We start from the raw sequence: 20,372 nt of genomic DNA on the forward strand, positions 1-20,372 counted from the left end.
TATTGTGCCATTTGCTGCAGGACCTTGCCAGTCTGCTGTGCTAGATCAAATGTAGGAGAGAGGCAAAGTATCTAAATAAGGAAAATAGTCTCAGAGATTAAGAGAGGGTGTGATTGTTACTTGAGGGTAAGGCTTAGATGCATCCACTCTGGTTAGCATTGCCAAGACAAAAGCAGCTGTCTTTCCAGTCCCACTTTGACTTTGAGCAATTAAATTCTGAGGACTATAATCAGAAAAAAATACATTTAATTAAGCTCTCTTGCTCAGTATTTAAGTATCCCTCCCTTCTTTTGTAAGTATCAACTTACGGGTCAGCTAGTAGAAGTGGTAAAGCCTTTTCTTGTATCTTTGATGGCTTGCTGAATTTCATACTATAAATACCTTTCAAGAGGTTAGGGTGCCTTTATATGAGAGAGAGGTGTTAAATTGTTAATGTACATTATCATAGCATTATCCTGACAAAACAGTAAATAAAAAAAGCAGGAATTGTTAACATTGTTTTGACAACTTACAAAAACCTGAAACATGCTCGTAACTTAATATTAGTTTTGCAAATATGAGAATAGGCTCAGACTTCATGCATGGCCAAAACTTAAAGGAATGTTTCGATTTTTACTTTAAGTTCTAACAAATCATACGATATTAATTATGTAATTCTAAACATACAGGTTTAGCTCCTCAAATGTTGTTGCTGAGTAAAGAGGAGAAGATGGATCATTTTGGACCACATGGACTTCACTATAAATATCAACGAGTTTCTTCCGTAGTATCTTCGTGAACAGTGATGCTTCAGCTTTAGTAAGAGGAGAGTCCTCAAACTCTTCATCAATAGTAGCTAGAGTGCATGGAGTGGTTGATCTTAATGATTGAGTGATACCAGCTGCAGCTGCTGGAGTGAAGCCAAGTCCTGATGTAGGCCAGGTTGAAGTTGAGGACTTTGTGATTTGGGCCTCTCTTTCCTGTTGATGTACTGCTTGGATCCAGTTCACTGTATCAGCCATTGTTTAGAATATAAAGCTACAGGATTTCACAGCCTAACAGGCAGCAAAGTTTACACTGTCTAGCTAGCTACACGAGGGCTCGGGAGTAGCCTAGGCTAATCACGTGATCATACTTGCTGCAAAATAGGAGTCGCTGAGAAATGGCTAGTTGTAGTCCTTCTGTGTCTCTTCAAACTCTCAGTAGGTCTAATAGCAGTTAACTTTAATTATAACTAATGGGTAGGTATTGATGATCTAAATGATGTTTTGCAGCTTCTTAAGGATTGTGACTTCCCTGACAAAGAATGGATGACTCTTGGCCTCAACCTTGGCTTAACCAAAAATACATTGGACAGCATTGAAGCCAATCACCCTAGGGACGTTCACCGTTGTTTAGTTGAATGCCTGTCCAAGTGGCTTAAGAAAGCAGATAAGGTTATTAGCCCTACTCATGAAACCCTATCCACTGCAGCCCGTTCCATTATGGAGATTGCTGTAGCTGAGAAAATTTCGGAGAGAAAGGATCAAGAGAGTGAGTTAACATTAATATTATGACATCACAAATCAACATAATTGTTATTTTCAGAAATAAATCATGTACTGGCTCTTAGCATTTTTGATAGCTATTATTCAAAACTCCTACAGACGTTGTCTGACCCAGCAACTATGGCTTATAAGTTGCACAAGGAAGGTGTGTTTGAACGGGAAGTACTAGAAAGGATCGAATCAGAAAGTTCCTCTATCTCTAAGCAACGGGAAATATTGTTGGATTCCCTTAAAGAAAAAGTGGTAGCACAATATACTTGCCTTGAAACTTTCATCATTTCATTATGCAAGTTTACTGATGATACCAAAGAAGGCCTTGCTATGAAGAAAGACTATGGTACATGATACTATATATTTGAGTTTTTTATTGTCAATTTTATAGAAGCAAATGGCATTAAAATTCAATCAGAGAGGCAGCTTGAAGAAAATCAAGGCTTAAAAGGTATAGTACTGAATACAGAAGGGCATCTTATTTCATATACATTTCAAGCCTTGTTCAATGTGTTGCTATTTTAACAACTTTGTAGTAATAGAGCTTATACAACACTGAATTCTTGCTATTATATTTACATTAATTTATGCATTGTTATTTTAGGCTCTGTGCTTTATAATGGAATTTTGTATCATCAACAAAAGGAAGTTGGATGCTGGGAAACAACATTAGCTGTTGGCAAAGATGCAAATGCACTTATACAAGTAATATCTATATTGTGTCGTAATTGTGACAAATAATATTATTGTATAGCATATTAAAAGTACATTTCCACATGCTGAACAAGATACTTCAATATCATTTACTTTCACTCAACCTAATGGCATACTTGAATTGAAACTGAGTCCTGTAGGAAGAGTTCCATGTGAGTATGGATGGAGACTAGATCCTAAGCAAGAACCAATGCAAGTATGTCCACACACAAATACATAATTCTATCATATTATCTAGGTACTTCAGAGTTTTGTTGACAATGCTTTGATGGGTAGTTGCAGTATGTCAGTGTCTGCTAAACCAGGTGTTGCTACTGAACCAATTCGGCATCCAATCAAGTTACTTGGAATAGAACCTGAAACTACTATATACATCAACAGACAACCTCCTCCTTCTCCTTCCCCTGCTGCTCCATTAGAAAGTAAATCAACTGATGTAGTTACTATTGTATTTATATTCTATTTATTAGAAAAAATATCGAATGAAAGTATTTTAGCTATGCATAAATATGAAATAGGTAATAACATGAGCACTATATATAGCTCAATACTAATGAATTGGTTTAAGATGCAAAATAGATACTGTTTGTCAAATAATACAGAAATCCTTCATTAATAGGTGGATGTTCTGATTATGGTAGTCAAGTCATAGCAGAGGAATCTGATAGAATAAAGAAAAATCTTAAGTTGACTCCGAAGTTAATGCAGAGTTTAGTTGAGAGAGAAGTAATTAAGGAAGAGATTAGAGATTTTTTTAATGAGACCTATGACATGACTGATAATGAAAGAATGAATATGCTACTCTCATTTGTCAAAGCTGCTGTTAAAAATGATGGTGACAATTTTCTATTCTTTTTGGAAGCAATGAGAGATCAGGATTCTGCAAAAGCTAATGAATTAGCAGATGATTTGAAAGAGTTTCATGATGACATGTATCGAAATGATTTACCAAATGCATTTGTTGATGGAAAGTTTGTTTATCTTGATTATTAAGTATATTAACATAATTTTTTACTTTGCTTGACCTTGACATAATTATTTTTTTGAAAATTAGTTTTAATTAAACAAATAATTGATAAAAAACCACATAATCATCACAATATCAAAAACTGTACAACATAGTAATAATAATAATAACAATGATAATAATAATAATATGAGATGATGAGGGTGAGGGGAGAGAGAGTATGAAGCATCTGTCTTAATTCTAATCAAAAATATCAAGATCAAGCTCGTTAAATATATTATTAGATCTAAAAGGATCAGCATCAACTTGATTCAAGAGCTGCTGCAGGTCAGAGCAATTCTCAAGCCCATCAATCAAACTGTGATAAGCTTGAGCTGAGCCCTCGAGATCAACTTCAGCAGGAAACAGGCCAGGAGGAAAGCCGTAATTGAAATCTTTTCTGTGTGGGGTCGGTGTTGTCATCTTCATGTAATTTTCAACAAGTCTCTGAGCAGTCACTGCATTCTCCTGCACTGTAGTGTCTGCTGGTTGAGTGACTACACTTGAAGACTGAGAGTCCACAAGAGACTGAGAGGAAGTAGAGGGAGCAGGAAGAGGAGGAGGTATGGTGCCGCTGCTGCTGCTTTTTGAAGTCTGCTGCCAGTTTAAATCAGGAAGAAGGCCGGTGAGTTCATTGTTTTTCATTCCTCCTCCTCCTCTATTACCACTTGCTCCTCTATTAACAGGCCCAGAGGTTGATTGTTTGGAGGCATCAACTTGTGCCACTGTTTCTTGAGCCTGCTCTGACTTCTCCCCTCCAGTTGACCTAATAATAATAATAATAATAATAATAATAATAATAATAATAATAATAATACCATACTTATAACTTAAAAATAGCTTTACACAGCATTTGTAAATTGATAACCCTCACCTTGTGTGTACTACGTTAGTGCACACAACATACTCCACTTGATGAGAGAATGGATTAACAAAACTGAAGGCTTTCATTGCAAGCCAAACCCACTTCTTGTCCTTTGAGAGGAACCGATAATGGACAGTTGGCATTGGAGTCCTCTGCTTCATTGCTAAAGAAAAGGAGAGACTCGTTATGATGTTAGGAGAGGGATTAAATTAAAGTACCTTCATGGTGGAGCTGTATCATCTTTTGCATGTCATCAGGATGGAAGTAATCATAGGAGTTGTGACCAATGAGATCTTGGGGAAGATAACCCAAAATATTAGAGACACTAAAAAAATAAAATAAAATAAAATAATAATGATACATGAAGGGAAAAAAAGAGAAGCAAAAAAGTTTAAATACCGTGGGTCAATATAGCTGAAACGTCCATCAACTCCAACTCTTGCAATAAACTCTCTATCATTGCTAGGTAGCATGGAACTAGCACAAGCGGAAGAGGTGGAGTCTCCGAAATGCTGCAACCTAGCAACAGCAACAAGACAGGCCCCGTTGGCATCTTTCTCAACTTGTAAAGATTGTCTCTCAGCCGGAGTCAGATTCCTAATAACCATTAATAACCTTTAATAACCAGTACTTAATAACTAATATGACAACATTAAACATTTCAGATAGCCATAACTTTAAAAATATTAATCAAAATCAGCTCAAACTTTCCATACAGCATAAATATATCAATATGTATCAGAAAATGTAATAAAAATTTGGGGTGATTTCAGAGCCATTTTTTGGAAAAAAACCATGAGCTATAGCCTTGGGTATTTTTCAAAATTTTGGCATTTTCTTAAAATGGCTGTAACTTGAAAAACTGAAGTCGGAACCAGCTCAAAATTTCTACAAAGCATAAGCACATGAATATGCATCAGAAAATGTAATAAAAATTGGGGGTGATTTCGGAGCCATTTTTCAGGAAAAACCATGGGCTATAGCCTTGGGTATTTTTCAGAATTTTGACATTTTCTTAAAATGGCTGTAACTTGAAAAATTGAAGTCGGAATCAGCTCAAACTTTCTACACAGCATAAGTACATCAATATGCATCAGAAAATGTAATAAAAATTGGGGGTGATTTTGGAGCCATTTTTCAGGAAAAACCATGGGCTATATAGCCTTGGATATTTTTCAAAGTGTTGGCATTTTCTTAAAATGGCTGTAACTTGAAAAATTGAAGTCGGAATCAGCTCAAAATTTCTACAAAGCATAAGGACATCAATATGTATCAGAATATATAATTAAAAATAAGAGATAATTCTGGAGCCATTTTTTGAAAAAAACTATGAGCTATTATAAAAATTAGATGGTCATAACTCAAAAATTGCAGCCAAATTCACTCTAACTTTCTACATATCACGAGGCCACTGTAAATCTAATGAAAGGCATGCTTTTGTAGACCCAAAGACAGCTGGACTGTAGCCAAAGTTAGTGAATTTTTGTAATTTTACAAATAAATATGCTAACCTAATAAAACCAGTACAATGTAGCACGGCATATTGATTTGGTAGTGATGAAGTAATAGATTTCTCTGATTCACAATCAGTTGTACCCTAAAGAGATAATAGCAATAATAATGATAATAATAATAATAATAATAATTCAATATTAATGTAGTCAATAAAACCACAAAGCCTCACACATCAAAGATGACTATATTACATATATTAATTAAATTACATCTACAGATATTATTATTATTTATACCATACACCTCCATATTAGAATTGTTTTCATACGCACAATAGCTCCAGTATAATAAGTATAGGTGATGTACATACACATACAAGTATGTGTGTGAGACAGTGTGACATTGGTTAACCACATTAGGGTAGAGAGATAGAGGGATAGTAAACAAAGGTTATGAGAGGTAATTACATTAGAAGAGGATGTTGAATCAGGTGAAGCCATTATTGACTGGCCCCTCTTCACTCTGCACAAGAATGATCTTCTCAGTCCATTCATTGACTGTGGGTGCATTACCAATGGAGCTATAGAGAGAGAGAGAGAGAGAGAGAGAGATAAAAGGAGAAAAAATTATTAAAGTAAAGGAAGCAATAAGTGAACAAGTGATAAAGTGTTTAGTACATGTGGACAATGGCCTTACATTTTGAACTGTTGTGTTTTGAATTAGCAGCAAGAGCTAAAAAAAGAATTTAAATAAATTTAAAAATCGTGCCTCCTACACATCATCATCCCTTACCTTCTTCAACATCAAATGATGCTAGCTGCTCCTTAACCTTTTGAATATCCTTTGGGTGCAGTAAGTCATAGAGCGTTGAGCCGATCCAGTTCTCCTAATGTAAGATCATGTGACTATCAAGTGAGTATCGTGTGACTTACAGCTGGCTCGTGAAGCACATCAGATATTGTATCAGACACAAATAAGACGCAGGCTTTGTCACAGCTAATAATCATCATGAATCCATTAGCAGCCTAAGGAGAAGGATTAAAAATACTTTAAATAATAATTATTACAATACCTCAACAACTAGTTGTTTCAGTTCGTCATCTGTTAGGAAACCAGGCTTATAATCAGAGTTACAATGAGGGTCACCTACCAAAAAGGAAAGAGATAAATAGTGGGAAACTAACAGAATGTGAATGATAATAATCCACAAATAAGAAAGAGCATTGCATACATGCATAGCACATGTGCATACATGTACGTGTGCATATGTAGAGATTAACATTATTAAGATGGATATACATAATAAGTAAACACTATTATAAAATGTATCCTCTTTGATTTAAGTTGTGTACATGACATTAATCATAAAAATAATGACAAGAATTAGTATACATTACACAGTACATGTACATGGTGCAGGTGATATCAAGAGTATATGTAGGTCTACTTTTCTTAGTGTAATTAAATACTGTACCTCTTAGATTCTTCATGTGGTCAACTGCCATCTTTAGAATTGACAGCTTATCAAGTTTACGTGGTACTGCGTTACAAGCTGGTATCATCTGAGCCAGCTCAGACATGTAGCGGTTCATTTTCTCTCTTCTTCTCTTCTCAACCTCACAGTGCTGTGAACGCCTATGAGAGAGGGGAAGAGGGAGAGAGAGAGGGAGAGAGAGAGAGAGAGAGAGAGAGAGAGAGAGAGAGAGAGAGAGAGAGAGAGAGAGAGAGAGAGAGAGAGAGAGAGATGAGGAGGAGGAGGCGAAGGAGAATAAGATGAAACACATAAGTTATTGGCCTCCCTCTCCCCCTCCTTACTTTGCTTCTGCTGATAGTTTAGATCCAGACATGTTCTTGTGTCTATGAGACTCCTCATCATCAGATAACCTATCATGATCCAGTGGTAACATTGGCAACATCATCGACCCAATTGAGGGATGAGGATGATGGGAACCAGCCATGAGCTCTTGTGAGAAACTACACAAGACACATAAAAACACACACAAAAAAAGTAAAGATGGAAAGAATTTCAAGGAAATGGAAAGATATAGTAAAAGGAAATGTACATAAAGCATACAAAAATCTCCCTAACGGTGAATAGTCAACAACATCATACACAATTTACAGGTTATGTGGAAAAGACTACAAATTAACAGCAAAGAGAATAAATGGAGTTGTCACTTAACCGAGTACTTAACAGATGGGCACATTTATCTGGACACACGCACCAAAAGGCAAATAGCCTGGCTTTTCCGTGACTCTAACTTACTCGAGTTTAGGTCTCTTCCCTCCTGGCATAAATGGGTCGGTCATCATGATGACAGTTAACTAATGTCTCTTTCTGTAATAGAAATACTACTTGTTCTTCGGCTAGAATGAGTGTCCTTCTTTTTGGATTTCAATCAGTATACGGATATAAATTTACGGATTAGTATACTATGACCACACCCTCAAACATAATTCCAATAAATAACTAATGAATATTAAATTTTAATAATTAAAAAATAATGCATTATTAACTAATGTTTGGTTCTTCTCTTTTTCTTTGATGAATGTTCCATTGAAGGAGGTCCTTCTAATGAATCCTTTTTCTTTCTTTTCTTTTTCTTTGGCGATAGTATACTATTACACACCTTGTGACAAGTTTGGGAATCTTGATCATCACTACCAGGTATTTCTTCCATTGTACTAAATCTACTTGTTTCAATATCTTCTTCTGCTTCAGTCGCTAGCTCAGAATGCTTCCTCTTTCTCTTTTTCTTCTTCTCTTTTGACAAAACCTCCTTCTCATCATCGTTAGCCTTTGATCCTCTACCTTCTTCACCTACAATTTCAAATAAAATTCTATTTAAAAGTAATTACAAGCTTACTATTCGATTGCCGCATTGCATTAGTCAATAATAGCCTTCCAAATAGCACATACTCATCGTTTTCAATAGAAACCCTTGTAATATTCACTAATACAGGGTCCCCCTCACTGAGCATCACAGACCCCTCCATCTCGGTATAGGGTATCACTATATTCATGCATTTTGCCCAGGTACAAGTGACAAAATCTTCACCGACTCTATTAACAGTTGCTAGTATTGTGGAGTGTAATGGAGTCTGAAGTACAGTTGCATTGTATTGTATATCAACGTGTATCTGAGGAAGGTCGGCCATTAATAGTCCATAGTGTTTGAGGAGTGCTGGCCTGGAGTATGATACCAGTATTCCTCCTAATTTTGAGGAATAGTTTAAAAGTCTTTTGTTCAAGTGTTGGTATATGGCATTCCCAATATCTCCCATGTAAGATGGCATCAAGGAGACGTGCTCTCTCACAGATACTGATACAAATGGCAGACAATCCGGCTCTTCTTCATAAATCTCTTCCATTCTTCAGGATTCCAGTACTTCATTCATTAACCATCCAGCCACACCTTTATGTGATCATTCAACAGGCCGGCCACGTGCTGTCACGTGTGCTATCATCACCTCTCACGTGAGCCTTCTTCCCTTGCGCATGTTCTATTGGGATAAAGATGGTGAGTGAGTTCTTTTCTTGTTGAATCTTATAGTGCATTTTAAAATTTTCTTCTTTATTCTCTCTGTTTGTCTCTATTTCTGTCATATTTAGCCATCAAGGTTTAAAAAGACTAGAAAACTAAGGGGCCACGTCAGTCATGGCCATGGTCGTGTAGGTAAGGATGAGGGAGGGAGAGAATAACACAGGGAGAGGCTGGTATTAAACGAATTATATATATTTGCAGGTAAACATAGAAAGCATCCAGGTGGACGTGGTAATGCTGGAGGACTCCTTCACCACAGAATAAACTTTGACAAATAGTAAGAAATTCCAAGATAATTTTTTTGCCATACATGTAGTAATTTATTTGTTTTAAATGAGGCTTGAATGAATTTTGTGTTGGCAATTTTTGCCGTGTGCTCAGATTGATGGAAATTGTGGATTTTATATTGACAATTTGTTCCCAAAGACAACAATTTCACAAACAATAATGGTGTCATTATTATTAATTCTCTCTCTTTTAGTCATCCTGGTTATTTTGGCAAAGTTGGTATGAGATACTTTCATCTCACCAAGAACCAGTACTACTGTCCCGTCATTAATGTGGAGCAACTATGGAGTCTTGTCCCTCCAAAGGTAGCCAATGAAGCCGAAAAGAAGAAAGAAGAGGGAAAGTATCCAGTACTTGACTTAGTTCAACGTGTAAGTAGCACACCTTTATATTGTATTGGGGCTACAGCAGTCTGTCCTGATTATGGAAATGCCCTTATTTTAGAGTGTCCTCAATAGCAGGTTTCACTGTAAATTTTAGGCGAGGAGATTGCAGGTCGCATTATACTAGTTGATGTTTAATGTGTTTTGAATGTCTCCAATAGCAATCCATAGTTCATAACAGACAGGTTGCTGGGATAGCCCCTTCTCGGTAATCTCACTTACTTGTGATTACATTATGTCTTCTTTCAGGGTTATTTCAAGGTACTTGGTAAAGGGTCGTTCCCGAAGCGTCCATTGATCGTGAAGGCAAGGTTTTTCAGCAAGTTGGCAGAGAGAAAGATCAAAGCTGCTGGTGGAGCATGCGTATTAACTGCTTGACATTGTTGCCATTGTTATTATTATTAATACAATTTATTCTGATTGAAAGTACTATGAAAATACTAAAGTGAATGAATGGGTGTGTGAGATGTTGGTCTATAGGTGTGGTTTGGTTTGAAAACTTATGAAAAATGGGAGAAGAGAAGAGTGAAGTAGATAGACATGGTTTCATGCTTGATGACGAATGTTGCAATGGAAGCTGGTAACAGTTTCATGTTAATAATGTGTAGTGTTACTTTTATGATTAGTTTTATTTTGTCTGAAGATGCAAGCAGCAACATAGACCCATCAGATCCAGCTAAGGTAGTGTTAAAACTGAAGTACTGTCTGTATCTCATTAGAATTTTAATGATTTAATGTAGTTGCGTGGATATATAAAGAGAGGTCTCACTGCTAGTGAGAGAGGAATTGTATGGCAGTCTGCTCTAAATGCAAAGGAGACTAAAAATAAGCACAAAGACTTTAACTATAAAGTATAAAAAATTAAGCATTAAAATTGCAATTTTTCTCCTATAACACATTCCACATTTATTGTTACAGGAGTGTATATCTCGTTTGAATGATGAGTTACAAATATCATCTGTAACAGATTACAAGGATATCATTGTTACAATAAGTTAGTTGAATAAGCATGTTCAATTTTTAATGATTTTGTGTTCATTAGATGATAAATTAAAGGACAGCGAGGGAAATGAGGATAATGAATCTCTAAAAACAATAAGACAGATATTAATGGATATAGGTACACAGTATAATGAGTTCATAATATTAATTCTCCACTCTATTCCTCTTTTTTTAGATCGTACTTATCCAAATCACAATTTATTTGATAGTGGATCAGAAAATCAAGCAAAACTATTTCACATTTTATCAGCCTATAGTCAGTTTGATGCAGACATTGGCTACTGTCAAGGTAATGAAAATAACAAAAATAATAATAGTAATAGTAATAATAATTTTAGGTATGGCATATGTTGTCGGTTTGTTATTGATGTATATAAGTGATGAAGAAACTGTCTTTTGGTGTTTCACTTATTTGCTAAGCAGTAAGGATCACCTACACATGGTGTATCACCGTACTTTGAACAAGTAAGTCTGAAAGGATCAATCTTATGCTGTGTATAGAGTTTGAGCTGATATGGACTAAGAAGAATAATTTTTGAAAATATTTTATGCTTTTTTAATACTCTGACACACGTCCATGGTTTTATGTGTGTTTCTGGTATATTTAGAGTTAAACTGATGTCAGAGTTGCTGACGTTTCTAATTGAAAAGAATTATCCACAGCTATCAAGGCACTTGGTGAGAGTCCCAGTATCATAATGTAGTGTTGTAAAGAACTGCTTGTGATTATCACTAATAGAAAGATATGGGTGTGCATGGTCTAATGTACAGTGTCCAATGGTTTATGTGTCTATTCACTAATATCAACTGCTGGGATGCTGTGCTATTAATAGCTGACCTTTTCTTTACTGAAGGTAATAATGTATTTATTTAAAGTCCTCATGAATAATTCATAAGGTATCCACCATCTTTTCAATGCTGGATTGGCTGTGATACAAAACTGCGCTGGTAATTAATAATTATTTTATTTCCTCTTGTTAATTTTTTCTTGTAGCCGAGTTGATGGTATTGTCCACCATAGGAGAAGCATTGCCATTCTTACAAAACATACCATACAGATTGTAAGTATATAATTCACTGTGTTCTTCCTTTACTCTATCTCTCTCTCTCTTTCAGAGTGCATAGAGGACAGTTAAAATCACTCCTTTTCTCTCATCCAGTACTGATCAATGCTAAAGCATTAGATAAGTATTGGGAGATTGCTGAGAAGAGGTTGAGCGAAGAAGAGAAAGGAGCTAGAGAGAAACACAAAAGAAGACAGAAAAGACTTCGTTCACCAGATGACAACGATAAGCAAGGTAGATAATAATGCTAATGAATATTATCAATTATGTACATATTAATTATGTACACTATCTATCATTGTAGATATTGCAAATGGCCCAACATTCTTTTCAAGATTAGCTAACTTCTTCACTCCAGCTAAAAAACAAAAAACAGATGAGTCGGAGCACAGAGGAATGCCAGATACAGAAAACCAGACCCCTCCTGTCCTGCCCCTTCCATTATCCTCATTCAAGAAGTCAATAAAGAGTGGTTACTACACACCAGACACTGGGCTAGTCTATACATCACCTAATACCATTGAAATGAAAAGGATTACTGATTCCACCAGTCGCGGTATGTTAACGTCTGGATACTCGGAGGCTAAGAAACTCTTCAGTGACTCACCCAGTATCCAGTCGCCGTTATTAAATAACGTATTGGCTAGTGGTGGCGAGAGGAGGAGCCCGCGGATTGCTAGGCGGAGAAGAAGAGAACAACAGAATCTACTACAGTCACCGTTATAACAGAGTTACTTATTTTTAATTTTATTAGCAGTATAAAACAATTTTTGTAGTACGTGTGTGTGCATATGTGAAACAAATTATTTTTAAATAATTATTGTTAGTGTTTATTCTAATTAAAGAGCAGCCTCAGGATTCCATTGGTTCGGATTTGACGTGATTATTGAGCTCACCATTATCCATCTCACTTCCCTTCTCAACCTCTTTCAGTTCTCCATCTTCAGCTTTCATCTCCTTCTCAGTTTTGTCCTTATCTTTATCTTTCTTTTCCTTGTCATGCTTCCTACTATGCCGTCTCTCTCGATCCTAAAACCACACCCATTTTAATAACTAACCACACCCAGCACAATATAAGGCACTATACCTTGTCTTTGTCTCTCTTTCTGTCTTTATCTTTTCTGTCTTTATCACGGCTTCTGCTTCTGTCCTTCCTATCTCTGTCTCTCTCCCTATCAATTATCATCAAACATTTCATAAAATACTTTTAATCATAACACCTACCTGCTCCTGCTTCTATCCTTTCTATCTCTATCTCTCTCCCTAAGTAAAAAGGTGCATCAATGATAAATAATGCACATGTGCATTTAGACAGTAACCATTGCTAACCACAGCTGGCATACACATTAACATTACTATATAAATGCTTTTTTTTACAGAACCTACCTCCCTTAAAACTACTAACAAAATCATTTCAATATTGCAGTACCTGCTTCTGCTCCTTCTTTTCCTCTCCCTGTCTCTGTCCCTCTCTCTACTTCGGCTTCTCCTGCTGTTCCTCCTCTCTCTGTCTCTATCCCTGTCCCTGTCCCTATCTCTGTCTCTGTGTCCTCCTCTCCTTTCCTCATGGTAACGTTCTCTTTCCCTATCTCTCTCTCTGTCCCTATCTCTGTCCTTATCACCGTCTCTATCCTTTTCATTTTCCCTAATAGATAAATTAATAATAAGTACAAGTAATATTATCAAAATAATTACTAAATTATATTATTATACTACCTTTCATCAACTCTTCCTGAATATTTAATACATTCATGAGGAGCTCCTTTCCTAGTGCCACCCAAACCCCCACCTACAACAAAGACAAGATCACTTCTCAGTTTTATTTCCAGTTTCCCCTTTACTTCTCTCCCTCCCTCCTCTCTCTCTCTCTCTCTTTTATTTCCTCCATCTTACCTAGTCTTCTTGGTTTCCAGCTCTTCACAGTCCTACCTCTCTCCACATCAACAACCACTCGCTTACCGTCAATCTTCTTCCCATCGGCATATTTATAAGCAGCTAGTGTGTACATAGTGGAGTGCAAGAACTTACGTCAAAACTGACCAATGAGATTCAATACTTACCCACTACTTACCATACAACTAACAGGCTAGTGGGCGGGGTCAGGCTTATAGAAACTCACCAAGTTTTTAATAAAATTTTATTATCATTATTAATTAGTTAATTAATTATTATAAGTTACAACCCACCTATATCATCAACTTACACAATAGTTTAATAACACAAAAGCTGCTCCTCATGGAGAGCTGAGATAATGAAAAACATTAATCAATAAATCTGATACAATATCCACATACTGTATAGCAGGAAATTTTTGGAGGGAGTTAAATTTGGCAAATTGCTAAATTTTGATGATTGGCAAATTGCTAAATTTTGATGATTGGTAAATTTTAATTTTGCAAATTTGTGGCCATATGCCGTTGAGCATGCGCATAATGGCTCAAAATAGCGGATTTTTATTTTAGTGAATGGCTATCAATGCCGAATTCGCCAAATTTAGCTACCTCCAAAATTTTCTTCTATACAGTAAAAGCTACCCACTAATAAATTATGCTCAATAATACTACATTAACAATACACATACATACAAGTACATGTTGCATATGCCATTAAACTATACTATTAAAGCACTAACTGTTAATGTGCAAGTATGTACACGTAAACTATAATCCACTCTATTACTGTGTGATCACCAGGACTCATGTGTAATGGACTTACAGTGCATGTCACGTTCATTCTCATATTCAACAAAAGCATATCCTCTTGGTTTACCACTTTTAGGATCAGACACTATATTGATCTAGTCAAGGAAGGAACATCATGTAAAAATGAGCTTATTACAATCAAGTTTGGATTTTTTTTACAAATTTGTAAAAAAATCCAAACTTGATTGGAATGAGATCAAACTTTCTACGCAACATAAGTACATGCATATGTATCAGAAAAAATTATAAAAATGAAGAATTCTCTCCTAGTCATTTTCAGTGAAATTTGGCTGATGACCCTGTACTATAGTACAGGGACATTGGCCAGGTTTTGGAGCAACTTTAAAAATTTTTAAAGTTGCTTAAAAATCAAACCAAAGACTCATGTGACTTTAAATCCATTACGCACATGCATGCACATATAAGAATAATGAATGATTTTTTCTCTTACTCTTTTAACTGGCCCATATGATTCAAACTCTCTGCGCAGCTTTCCCTCAGATGTATCAAAGTTCTAAAATAAACAAATAATTAAAAATAAAATAAATAAGATGGTAAAATACAACAGACTCACTATTCTTCCCACAAATAACGTCTTGAAAGGGTCGCCACTTATTTTGCTATCATTACTAGGGTCCCCTATTAATAATAATAATAATTGACAACAATAATTTTTATTTATATACGCACAGGTTTCAATTTCAGATTCTAATTTCAAACGGTATCTTTCATCTCTCTCCTTCCTCTACAAAAAAAATTGAAACATAACATTAAAATAGGTTCATTACTTTTCTAGCACGTCTTTCATCTCTCGTCTCTCCTCGGGTAGGCTCGGGAGTGTCTTGGGGATCCTAGATAGACAGATCACGTGATCAAACACATGTCGTACACTCTTGCCTCAAAATCTCCCAGGCATTGAGAAACCCCATCATAAGGCCATGGCTTCTTCTCCCACGGTCTCTGATCTGTTGGTGGCAGGTAGAGTAAAGGCTCTCTCGGAGCAAATAAAGCTAAAAGGTTAGGAGGAAGAAAGGCAGTCATTTTGTAACCAGGCTCCTCCTACACAATAATTAATGACGTATGTGCACCACTGCGCATGCGCAGTAGGCAAATCTGGCAAACAATTTTTATCATTTCTAACTAATAATTATTAAAATTGGCGGAGTTTCTTTATCTTTAAGTAACAAAAAGGGAAAATAATTATTATAATACAGTCAATAATTAAAGGAGTCATTCACCACACAGCAGCTTCTAAACTAATTAATTAGAGAATTTATTTACTAAAAAAAGAAAAGAGGAAAAACATCACATTGTTAATCGTCATCAAGAGAAAACAAACTCACACTTTTAGTAGTAGGAGGTTGCATAGCACCACCATTGGTCTGAGTCCCACCAGCCTAATAATCAAACAAAAAGAAACCATAATGAAATTGCTTTTACGACAAGCAAAACATTCATAGTATATTCAATATACAAGAATGATTATTCCAGAGCTCACCTGTTGATAATAGGCCCCATAAGCAGCTGCCTGGTAAGCAGCATAATAATTCATGGCTGCAGCGTATTGTGTTGGATCATACGCAGCTGCAGTATAATAAGGATAACTAGCATAAGCAGCAGCTGCAGCATAGGCCCCACTCTGGTCCCCAGCAGCATACCCTTGCTGGTAGGTACTGGCTGGGTATGAAGTAGAGGGTGCAGAAATAGTGTACCCGATCTGACTGGTTGTAGGGACAGGATCTTGTAGAGGTGGGGTAACATCTCTCACTGGTTCCACTGTCTTGATCTCTTCTGCCTTGACTGGCTCGTCTTGCTTTGATTCATTCTCTTGAGCTGTATCTTGCTGAACACTCTCAGCAGGAGGTGTATCAGTAGTAGCTGCTACTGTGTTTTGGGTATCTTGACTCACTTCAACAGCAGCTTCAGACACCGGTTTTTCAGTAGCTGCAGCTTCAATCACTGCCTCCTCTTCTTTCTTGGTATTGTTACCTTCAGTTGCAGACCCTCCATTACTTGACGTCACAACTGGTTCTGTGGTTACCGTGGAAACCGACTCCGCAGTCGCCATGGCAACAGGCTCCACAGTAGGTTGCTCGACAGTAGTAGGAGTGGTGCTGTATGTTGCTGTGTAATTATCATAAGCCACGCCCCCAACACTAGTGTACCCGTAAGGATTAGCATAAGAGGCAGCTACCTGCCCGTAAGTAGTAACCTGTCCATATTGCTGTGGGTCCATGGTGTACACTAGTGGGTATCCAGTGGCTGACGCTATATTGTGTATCATCTCAACTTGTGTCTGTGAGAGGGTGCTCTCGTTTTTATCTTCGTCTCCGGCCTTTTTCGGTTTAAATTTTGCCGGTACAAAGCTCTTCTCTAGAGGAGGAGGCACGCCAGTGGCCCCTTCCTGTGAGAGCTTGTTGATGGGAGGAAATACAACAGGAGGTGTAGTCTCTTTTCTCTCTTTCTCTCCCTCGGAGGAGCTGCTTTGATGTCTCCTCTTGCCTCTCTCGTCATCCGAAGACGACTCGCTGTTCCCACGACGATGACGTCTCTTCCTTCCTTTATCTTCGTCTGAAGACGAGTCGCCATGACGATGACGTCGCCTGTGATCTTTCTTCTTTCGACTCCGCCCTTTTGAGCGAGAGCGGTGACTGCGTCCATGCCTCCGGCTCCCCCCGTCAGAGTCATCACTGTACCTACGTGAGCGTCTAGAGCGATAGGAAGAAGAGGTGTGTCTCTCACGTGATCTGCGTCTGGTTCGAGAATGACGCTCGTCAGAATAATCAGAATCGCTGTGATACTGATGCGATCTTCGTTTTGAGCTTGATTCTGATTTGACACGCTTGTGTCTTGAATCCCTGCTGTCCTGTGGTGGAGATATCGAGCGCTTCTCTTTAGAGGTTTCAGTAGTAGTTACTGGTCCAGGTGCTTCTTCAGGCTCTTTTTCTTTACTGGGCGACCGATCCTGTCTTGTCACTTCCTTCTCCTCTCTCTCTTCCTCTCCCTCCTCTTCCTGATATAAAGAGCTTGTTACCGGCGGTGGTTTCCAGTCTATAGCTGCTACTTGTTCTCCCTCTTCTCCTCCATCTGTCTTGTCCCCAGTGTTATTCTTCATCTTTTCCAAAAGACGTGCTCTCAGCAGTGCTTCTTGATTAGCCGCTTCTAATTCTGTGAGGACCATCTGATCAACAGTGGGCGGAGTCTCCTCTTCGTCTTCTTGATTATACGGGGGCGGTAGGTCATCACCATATAAGGAAACTGAAGGCTGCGTCACGACTTCTTTTGAAGAGCTCTCTTCTTGTATGTCGTTGCCATTATTATTATTATTGCCGGTCGTTGCTTCAACGTCTTCTAATTGAGGCAATTCCTCATCAGATACACTCTCTATCTCCATGTCCAGCTGCTGTTCTTCAGCCTCCTTTACCTAGCAAAATCATACATGCATGATCAAATCTGTGCAATCTTTAAACAATAATTACCATGTCATTATTCTGTAACTGTGGTTGCAAGTCAGGCGTTGGATTTGTTTCTTCTTCTTCTTCATCTTCTTCTTCTTCTTCTTGTTCAGCTCTTTCCATTTCTTCGTCTTTCTCTACATTAATTCATTACTAATTATTCATAAAAATATTAATTCCAATTTACTGTCTTCGGAATCATCACAGTCTGAGCTGGTGGGGAATTCCCACGAAACGGCTTCCGTTCTCTTGTGCTTGTAAAAAAATCTGCAAGTGCCTCTAGAAGAGAGAAAGGAATAAAAGGAAGAGATAGCATTAGGATATTCTCAATGACAAAAACAGATACAAACCAGCATATGGAGTTTAGTTCCACTATTAATACAGTAAAGACGATAGTTAGTGTAGCCACATTTTGAAAGTCTAAAGGATATATTTCTGCATATAATACCCTCAAACTGAACTTACTTTATCATCGGTAACATATCTTTATAATTCATCAATAGCAATAATTATAATAATGGAACCTTACTTATGTTTATCACTTATTAAAAGTTCTTATTACAAAATAGCATTACATGGAATATAGAGGGAGGAAGAAAGATGGTGGGTTAATGCTCGGACCATTATACAGAGTAGCAACATACCCCTGCATGGTGTTTTATATATAAAGTAAACCATCACACACAACAGCTAGCTGTTAATGATTAGTGATGATGGCACACTGTTCTAGTAGTGAGGAGAGGTATACAGTGTGTTTTATTAGTTTACCTGTCCCAGAGACAATTCCAATCGGACGAAACCCCCTTCTGGACTATATCAAGTATCTTGCCATCAATCTCTTTCAATTTATCTAAAACATACTGGGAGGAGAGTGCTCCTTCTTTCCAATCTTCTAAACGAGTCTGAAAATAATAACAAAAAATCTTTAAAATCCTTATTATTATAAATGAGGCGTGGTTAGTTAGTTATTAAGAAAGTCCTCCCACTCTTCTCTCTCTCTTAATTACTTTTAATTTAATATCAAGCAACTGAAGCTCGGATAACTTGCTGGTATCAACGTGAAGATAAGAAAGCTTTCTTGTTATTTCATCAGAAAGGCTTGATACCTAATCAACAAATATTACTGATAATAATAAAAGCAAAATTTATTTACCAGGAGCATTTGTGATTCTAGTTTTCTCTGATTGTCAGATGATTTCGATTTCTTTGTAACCTTTTTTAAAAATTATAATATTTTCTTCCTCTGTCTTCGCTAACCTCTTCCTTCTTGCTAGTCTTTCCTCCTTTACTTTGAACAGAATGAAACTCACCTTCTCTCCCTCCTCCATTACTCACTCCAGCAACTGAAGCTACTTTACTTGTATCATCTTCTCTCTCTGGATCTTGAATCTCATTGGATCTCTCTGCAGCTTCGCTGGTAAGGACTCCGTTACTTGGCAGCGTCCATGACACAGCATTAGTGGATGGGTTCCAGTAATAGGCATGGTTTGTCTTTGGGTCTTTCACCTCCTGCCAAAAGGTGATTGGAGCATCAGTAGACGCCATGATTTGAGGGTTATCCTCTTCTGTATTGAAACTATCAGTGGCAGTGACAGGTGGGATAGTAGAGACTAGTGAGGGATGCTTTGAATCTCCTGCTAAATAATCAATAACGTGTAGAGCAACTGTGACGTGATCCTCTGGATTATCTAATTGACCTTGTTCCTTCAAAAACAAAGAATATAATTTGAAATGGAGGGAAAAATTTAAAAAGAAACCATGGCATCACTCAACATTAATCATCACTTACTTTGTAGAATTTCGTGATATTTGCTTCCATAAGAGGGATACAACTATCCTGAGGTCTAGTGCTGAAGACTACACCTGCAAATTAATTAAAAATTACATAAAATTAATGAATAATTACACAAAATTAATTAAAAATTACACAAAACTAATTTATAATTACAAGTCACACCCAACGATCTTTAACTATTTAAAATTGTAAATTTGTAACACACGGTTGTTACCTGTCTTTGGATCAAAGTAGTCTCCGCCTCCTACTGGATGACCGTCTTCTTTTGTTGCACCTTAAAAACAAAGTTAATACATACTGGTTTATTCTAATTAGTGCCCACTTTTTGATTTCTTTTCTTTCTTCTTTGGTTGACTGCCTAGAAATGATCAGTAAATCATTAGTTGATAGTGTTCTTTACTTTTCTTGACTTTCTCTTCTCCAACTGCAACCTTTTGCTTCCTGTTTGTGAAGATCTTACCTCTTGCCATGTCCCACCATCAACATGGCTGACTTTTACTGCGCATGCGTGATCAAGTTTTCAAAAGGGACAGTGGCAAGTTTTTTTGCGCATGCGCATTCAATAGACTTCCACGTGTTTT

At 37.1% G+C, this 20,372-nt stretch overlaps 8 protein-coding genes across 8 annotated transcripts; 3 read left to right on the plus strand and 5 right to left on the minus strand.

The window, feature by feature from the left end:
* Positions 1 to 5: 5 nt before the first annotated feature.
* Positions 6 to 1,084, minus strand: LOC100635836 (ATP-dependent RNA helicase DDX19A-like; the record flags this gene model as incomplete). The annotated part of the gene is made up of 4 exons (XM_003389855.3): positions 667 to 1,084; positions 309 to 401; positions 121 to 223; positions 6 to 71 (listed from the first exon to the last, which is right to left on the minus strand). Coding segments are annotated over exons 1-4 (597 nt in total), but the record flags the coding sequence as incomplete, so codon positions are not given.
* On the plus strand, positions 1,084 to 3,449 carry LOC109586201 (uncharacterized). The gene is made up of 9 exons (XM_020002376.1): positions 1,084 to 1,181; positions 1,225 to 1,512; positions 1,567 to 1,863; positions 1,909 to 1,968; positions 2,122 to 2,222; positions 2,272 to 2,427; positions 2,470 to 2,653; positions 2,702 to 2,749; positions 2,851 to 3,449. Exons 1-9 carry the CDS (start codon positions 1,142 to 1,144, stop codon positions 3,222 to 3,224), a joined length of 1,548 nt encoding a protein of 515 aa, XP_019857935.1. The 5' UTR covers positions 1,084 to 1,141; the 3' UTR covers positions 3,225 to 3,449.
* Positions 3,267 to 7,978, minus strand: LOC100635962 (protein cycle-like). Its single transcript, XM_020002375.1, has 13 exons — positions 7,824 to 7,978; positions 7,373 to 7,531; positions 7,032 to 7,192; positions 6,630 to 6,703; positions 6,490 to 6,582; positions 6,350 to 6,443; positions 6,254 to 6,289; positions 6,025 to 6,137; positions 5,614 to 5,699; positions 4,502 to 4,699; positions 4,321 to 4,427; positions 4,112 to 4,265; positions 3,267 to 4,003 (listed from the first exon to the last, which is right to left on the minus strand). Exons 1-13 carry the CDS (start codon positions 7,868 to 7,870, stop codon positions 3,439 to 3,441), a joined length of 1,887 nt encoding a protein of 628 aa, XP_019857934.1. The 5' UTR covers positions 7,871 to 7,978; the 3' UTR covers positions 3,267 to 3,438.
* Positions 7,979 to 8,073: 95 nt separating this feature from the next.
* Positions 8,074 to 8,991, minus strand: LOC105314414 (DNA-directed RNA polymerase I subunit RPA43-like). The gene is made up of 2 exons (XM_011408577.2): positions 8,425 to 8,991; positions 8,074 to 8,378 (listed from the first exon to the last, which is right to left on the minus strand). The coding sequence occupies exons 1-2, from the start codon at positions 8,927 to 8,929 to the stop codon at positions 8,074 to 8,076; spliced, it is 810 nt and encodes a 269-aa protein (XP_011406879.1). The 5' UTR covers positions 8,930 to 8,991.
* A 29-nt stretch (positions 8,992 to 9,020) lies between these two features.
* LOC100635329 (60S ribosomal protein L27a-like) lies at positions 9,021 to 10,218 on the plus strand. The gene is made up of 5 exons (XM_003389851.3): positions 9,021 to 9,078; positions 9,171 to 9,234; positions 9,304 to 9,379; positions 9,584 to 9,761; positions 10,023 to 10,218. Exons 1-5 carry the CDS (start codon positions 9,076 to 9,078, stop codon positions 10,149 to 10,151), a joined length of 450 nt encoding a protein of 149 aa, XP_003389899.1. The 5' UTR covers positions 9,021 to 9,075; the 3' UTR covers positions 10,152 to 10,218.
* Positions 10,219 to 10,240: 22 nt separating this feature from the next.
* Positions 10,241 to 12,646, plus strand: LOC105314415 (EVI5-like protein). The gene is made up of 13 exons (XM_011408578.2): positions 10,241 to 10,353; positions 10,400 to 10,454; positions 10,514 to 10,624; positions 10,692 to 10,767; positions 10,816 to 10,893; positions 10,951 to 11,064; positions 11,114 to 11,240; positions 11,384 to 11,453; positions 11,515 to 11,629; positions 11,673 to 11,723; positions 11,770 to 11,836; positions 11,892 to 12,073; positions 12,144 to 12,646. Exons 1-13 carry the CDS (start codon positions 10,283 to 10,285, stop codon positions 12,563 to 12,565), a joined length of 1,539 nt encoding a protein of 512 aa, XP_011406880.1. The 5' UTR covers positions 10,241 to 10,282; the 3' UTR covers positions 12,566 to 12,646.
* Positions 12,647 to 12,651: 5 nt separating this feature from the next.
* Positions 12,652 to 15,611, minus strand: LOC100635457 (U1 small nuclear ribonucleoprotein 70 kDa-like). The gene is made up of 12 exons (XM_003389852.3): positions 15,439 to 15,611; positions 15,330 to 15,392; positions 15,232 to 15,286; positions 15,116 to 15,180; positions 14,993 to 15,055; positions 14,555 to 14,636; positions 13,733 to 13,834; positions 13,556 to 13,628; positions 13,269 to 13,484; positions 13,064 to 13,102; positions 12,927 to 13,011; positions 12,652 to 12,868 (listed from the first exon to the last, which is right to left on the minus strand). Exons 1-12 carry the CDS (start codon positions 15,580 to 15,582, stop codon positions 12,692 to 12,694), a joined length of 1,164 nt encoding a protein of 387 aa, XP_003389900.1. The 5' UTR covers positions 15,583 to 15,611; the 3' UTR covers positions 12,652 to 12,691.
* Positions 15,612 to 15,685: 74 nt separating this feature from the next.
* On the minus strand, positions 15,686 to 20,324 carry LOC100635583 (hepatoma-derived growth factor-related protein 2-like). The gene is made up of 13 exons (XM_020002372.1): positions 20,192 to 20,324; positions 20,114 to 20,149; positions 20,006 to 20,065; positions 19,786 to 19,859; positions 19,254 to 19,700; positions 19,150 to 19,209; positions 19,004 to 19,102; positions 18,765 to 18,898; positions 18,184 to 18,275; positions 18,021 to 18,133; positions 16,040 to 17,965; positions 15,885 to 15,938; positions 15,686 to 15,821 (listed from the first exon to the last, which is right to left on the minus strand). The coding sequence occupies exons 1-13, from the start codon at positions 20,259 to 20,261 to the stop codon at positions 15,819 to 15,821; spliced, it is 3,168 nt and encodes a 1,055-aa protein (XP_019857931.1). The 5' UTR covers positions 20,262 to 20,324; the 3' UTR covers positions 15,686 to 15,818.
* Positions 20,325 to 20,372: the final 48 nt, after the last annotated feature.

The sequence above is a fragment of the Amphimedon queenslandica genome, unplaced genomic scaffold, assembly GCF_000090795.2.
Source record: "Amphimedon queenslandica unplaced genomic scaffold, v1.1 AMPQUscaffold_12926, whole genome shotgun sequence".
NCBI classification, from domain to species: domain Eukaryota; kingdom Metazoa; phylum Porifera; class Demospongiae; order Haplosclerida; family Niphatidae; genus Amphimedon; species Amphimedon queenslandica.

Bases quoted from the DNA above. Each gene is read 5' to 3' on its own strand.
- LOC105314415 (XM_011408578.2), top strand. From the start codon at position 10,283: ATGGGAGAAGAGAAGAGTGAAGTAGATAGACATGGTTTCATGCTTGAT. The intron at 10,455-10,513 runs GTAGTGTTAAAA...GATTTAATGTAG, and splicing joins ACCCATCAGATCCAGCTAAG to TTGCGTGGATATATAAAGAG. The intron at 11,630-11,672 runs GTAATAATGTAT...ATAATTCATAAG, and splicing joins TGACCTTTTCTTTACTGAAG to GTATCCACCATCTTTTCAAT.
- LOC100635583 (XM_020002372.1), bottom strand. From the start codon at position 20,261: ATGGCAAGAGGTAAGATCTTCACAAACAGGAAGCAAAAGGTTGCAGTT. The intron at 20,066-20,113 runs GTGGGCACTAAT...TTTGTTTTTAAG, and splicing joins GAAAGAAAAGAAATCAAAAA to GTGCAACAAAAGAAGACGGT. The intron at 19,860-20,005 runs GTAACAACCGTG...ATTAATTTGCAG, and splicing joins CTACTTTGATCCAAAGACAG to GTGTAGTCTTCAGCACTAGA.
- LOC109586201 (XM_020002376.1), top strand. From the start codon at position 1,142: ATGGCTAGTTGTAGTCCTTCTGTGTCTCTTCAAACTCTCA. The intron at 1,513-1,566 runs GTGAGTTAACAT...TGTTATTTTCAG, and splicing joins GGAGAGAAAGGATCAAGAGA to AAATAAATCATGTACTGGCT. The intron at 2,428-2,469 runs GTATGTCCACAC...CATATTATCTAG, and splicing joins CTAAGCAAGAACCAATGCAA to GTACTTCAGAGTTTTGTTGA.
- LOC100635457 (XM_003389852.3), bottom strand. From the start codon at position 15,582: ATGACTGCCTTTCTTCCTCCTAACCTTTTAGCTTTATTTGCTCCGAGA. The intron at 15,393-15,438 runs GCAAGAGTGTAC...CTGTCTATCTAG, and splicing joins AATGCCTGGGAGATTTTGAG to GATCCCCAAGACACTCCCGA. The intron at 13,835-14,554 runs GTAAGTCCATTA...TGTACACACTAG, and splicing joins GAATGAACGTGACATGCACT to CTGCTTATAAATATGCCGAT.
- LOC100635962 (XM_020002375.1), bottom strand. From the start codon at position 7,870: ATGATGACCGACCCATTTATGCCAGGAGGGAAGAGACCTAAACTCGA. The intron at 7,193-7,372 runs GTAAGGAGGGGG...CCTCTCTCATAG, and splicing joins AAACTATCAGCAGAAGCAAA to GCGTTCACAGCACTGTGAGG. The intron at 4,266-4,320 runs GTACTTTAATTT...CCTTTTCTTTAG, and splicing joins GATACAGCTCCACCATGAAG to CAATGAAGCAGAGGACTCCA.
- LOC105314414 (XM_011408577.2), bottom strand. From the start codon at position 8,929: ATGGAAGAGATTTATGAAGAAGAGCCGGATTGTCTGCCATTTGTATCA. The intron at 8,379-8,424 runs GTAAGCTTGTAA...TTGAAATTGTAG, and splicing joins TGCAATGCGGCAATCGAATA to GTGAAGAAGGTAGAGGATCA.
- LOC100635329 (XM_003389851.3), top strand. The intron at 9,235-9,303 runs GTAAGGATGAGG...ATATATTTGCAG, and splicing joins TCATGGCCATGGTCGTGTAG to GTAAACATAGAAAGCATCCA. The intron at 9,762-10,022 runs GTAAGTAGCACA...GTCTTCTTTCAG, and splicing joins TACTTGACTTAGTTCAACGT to GGTTATTTCAAGGTACTTGG.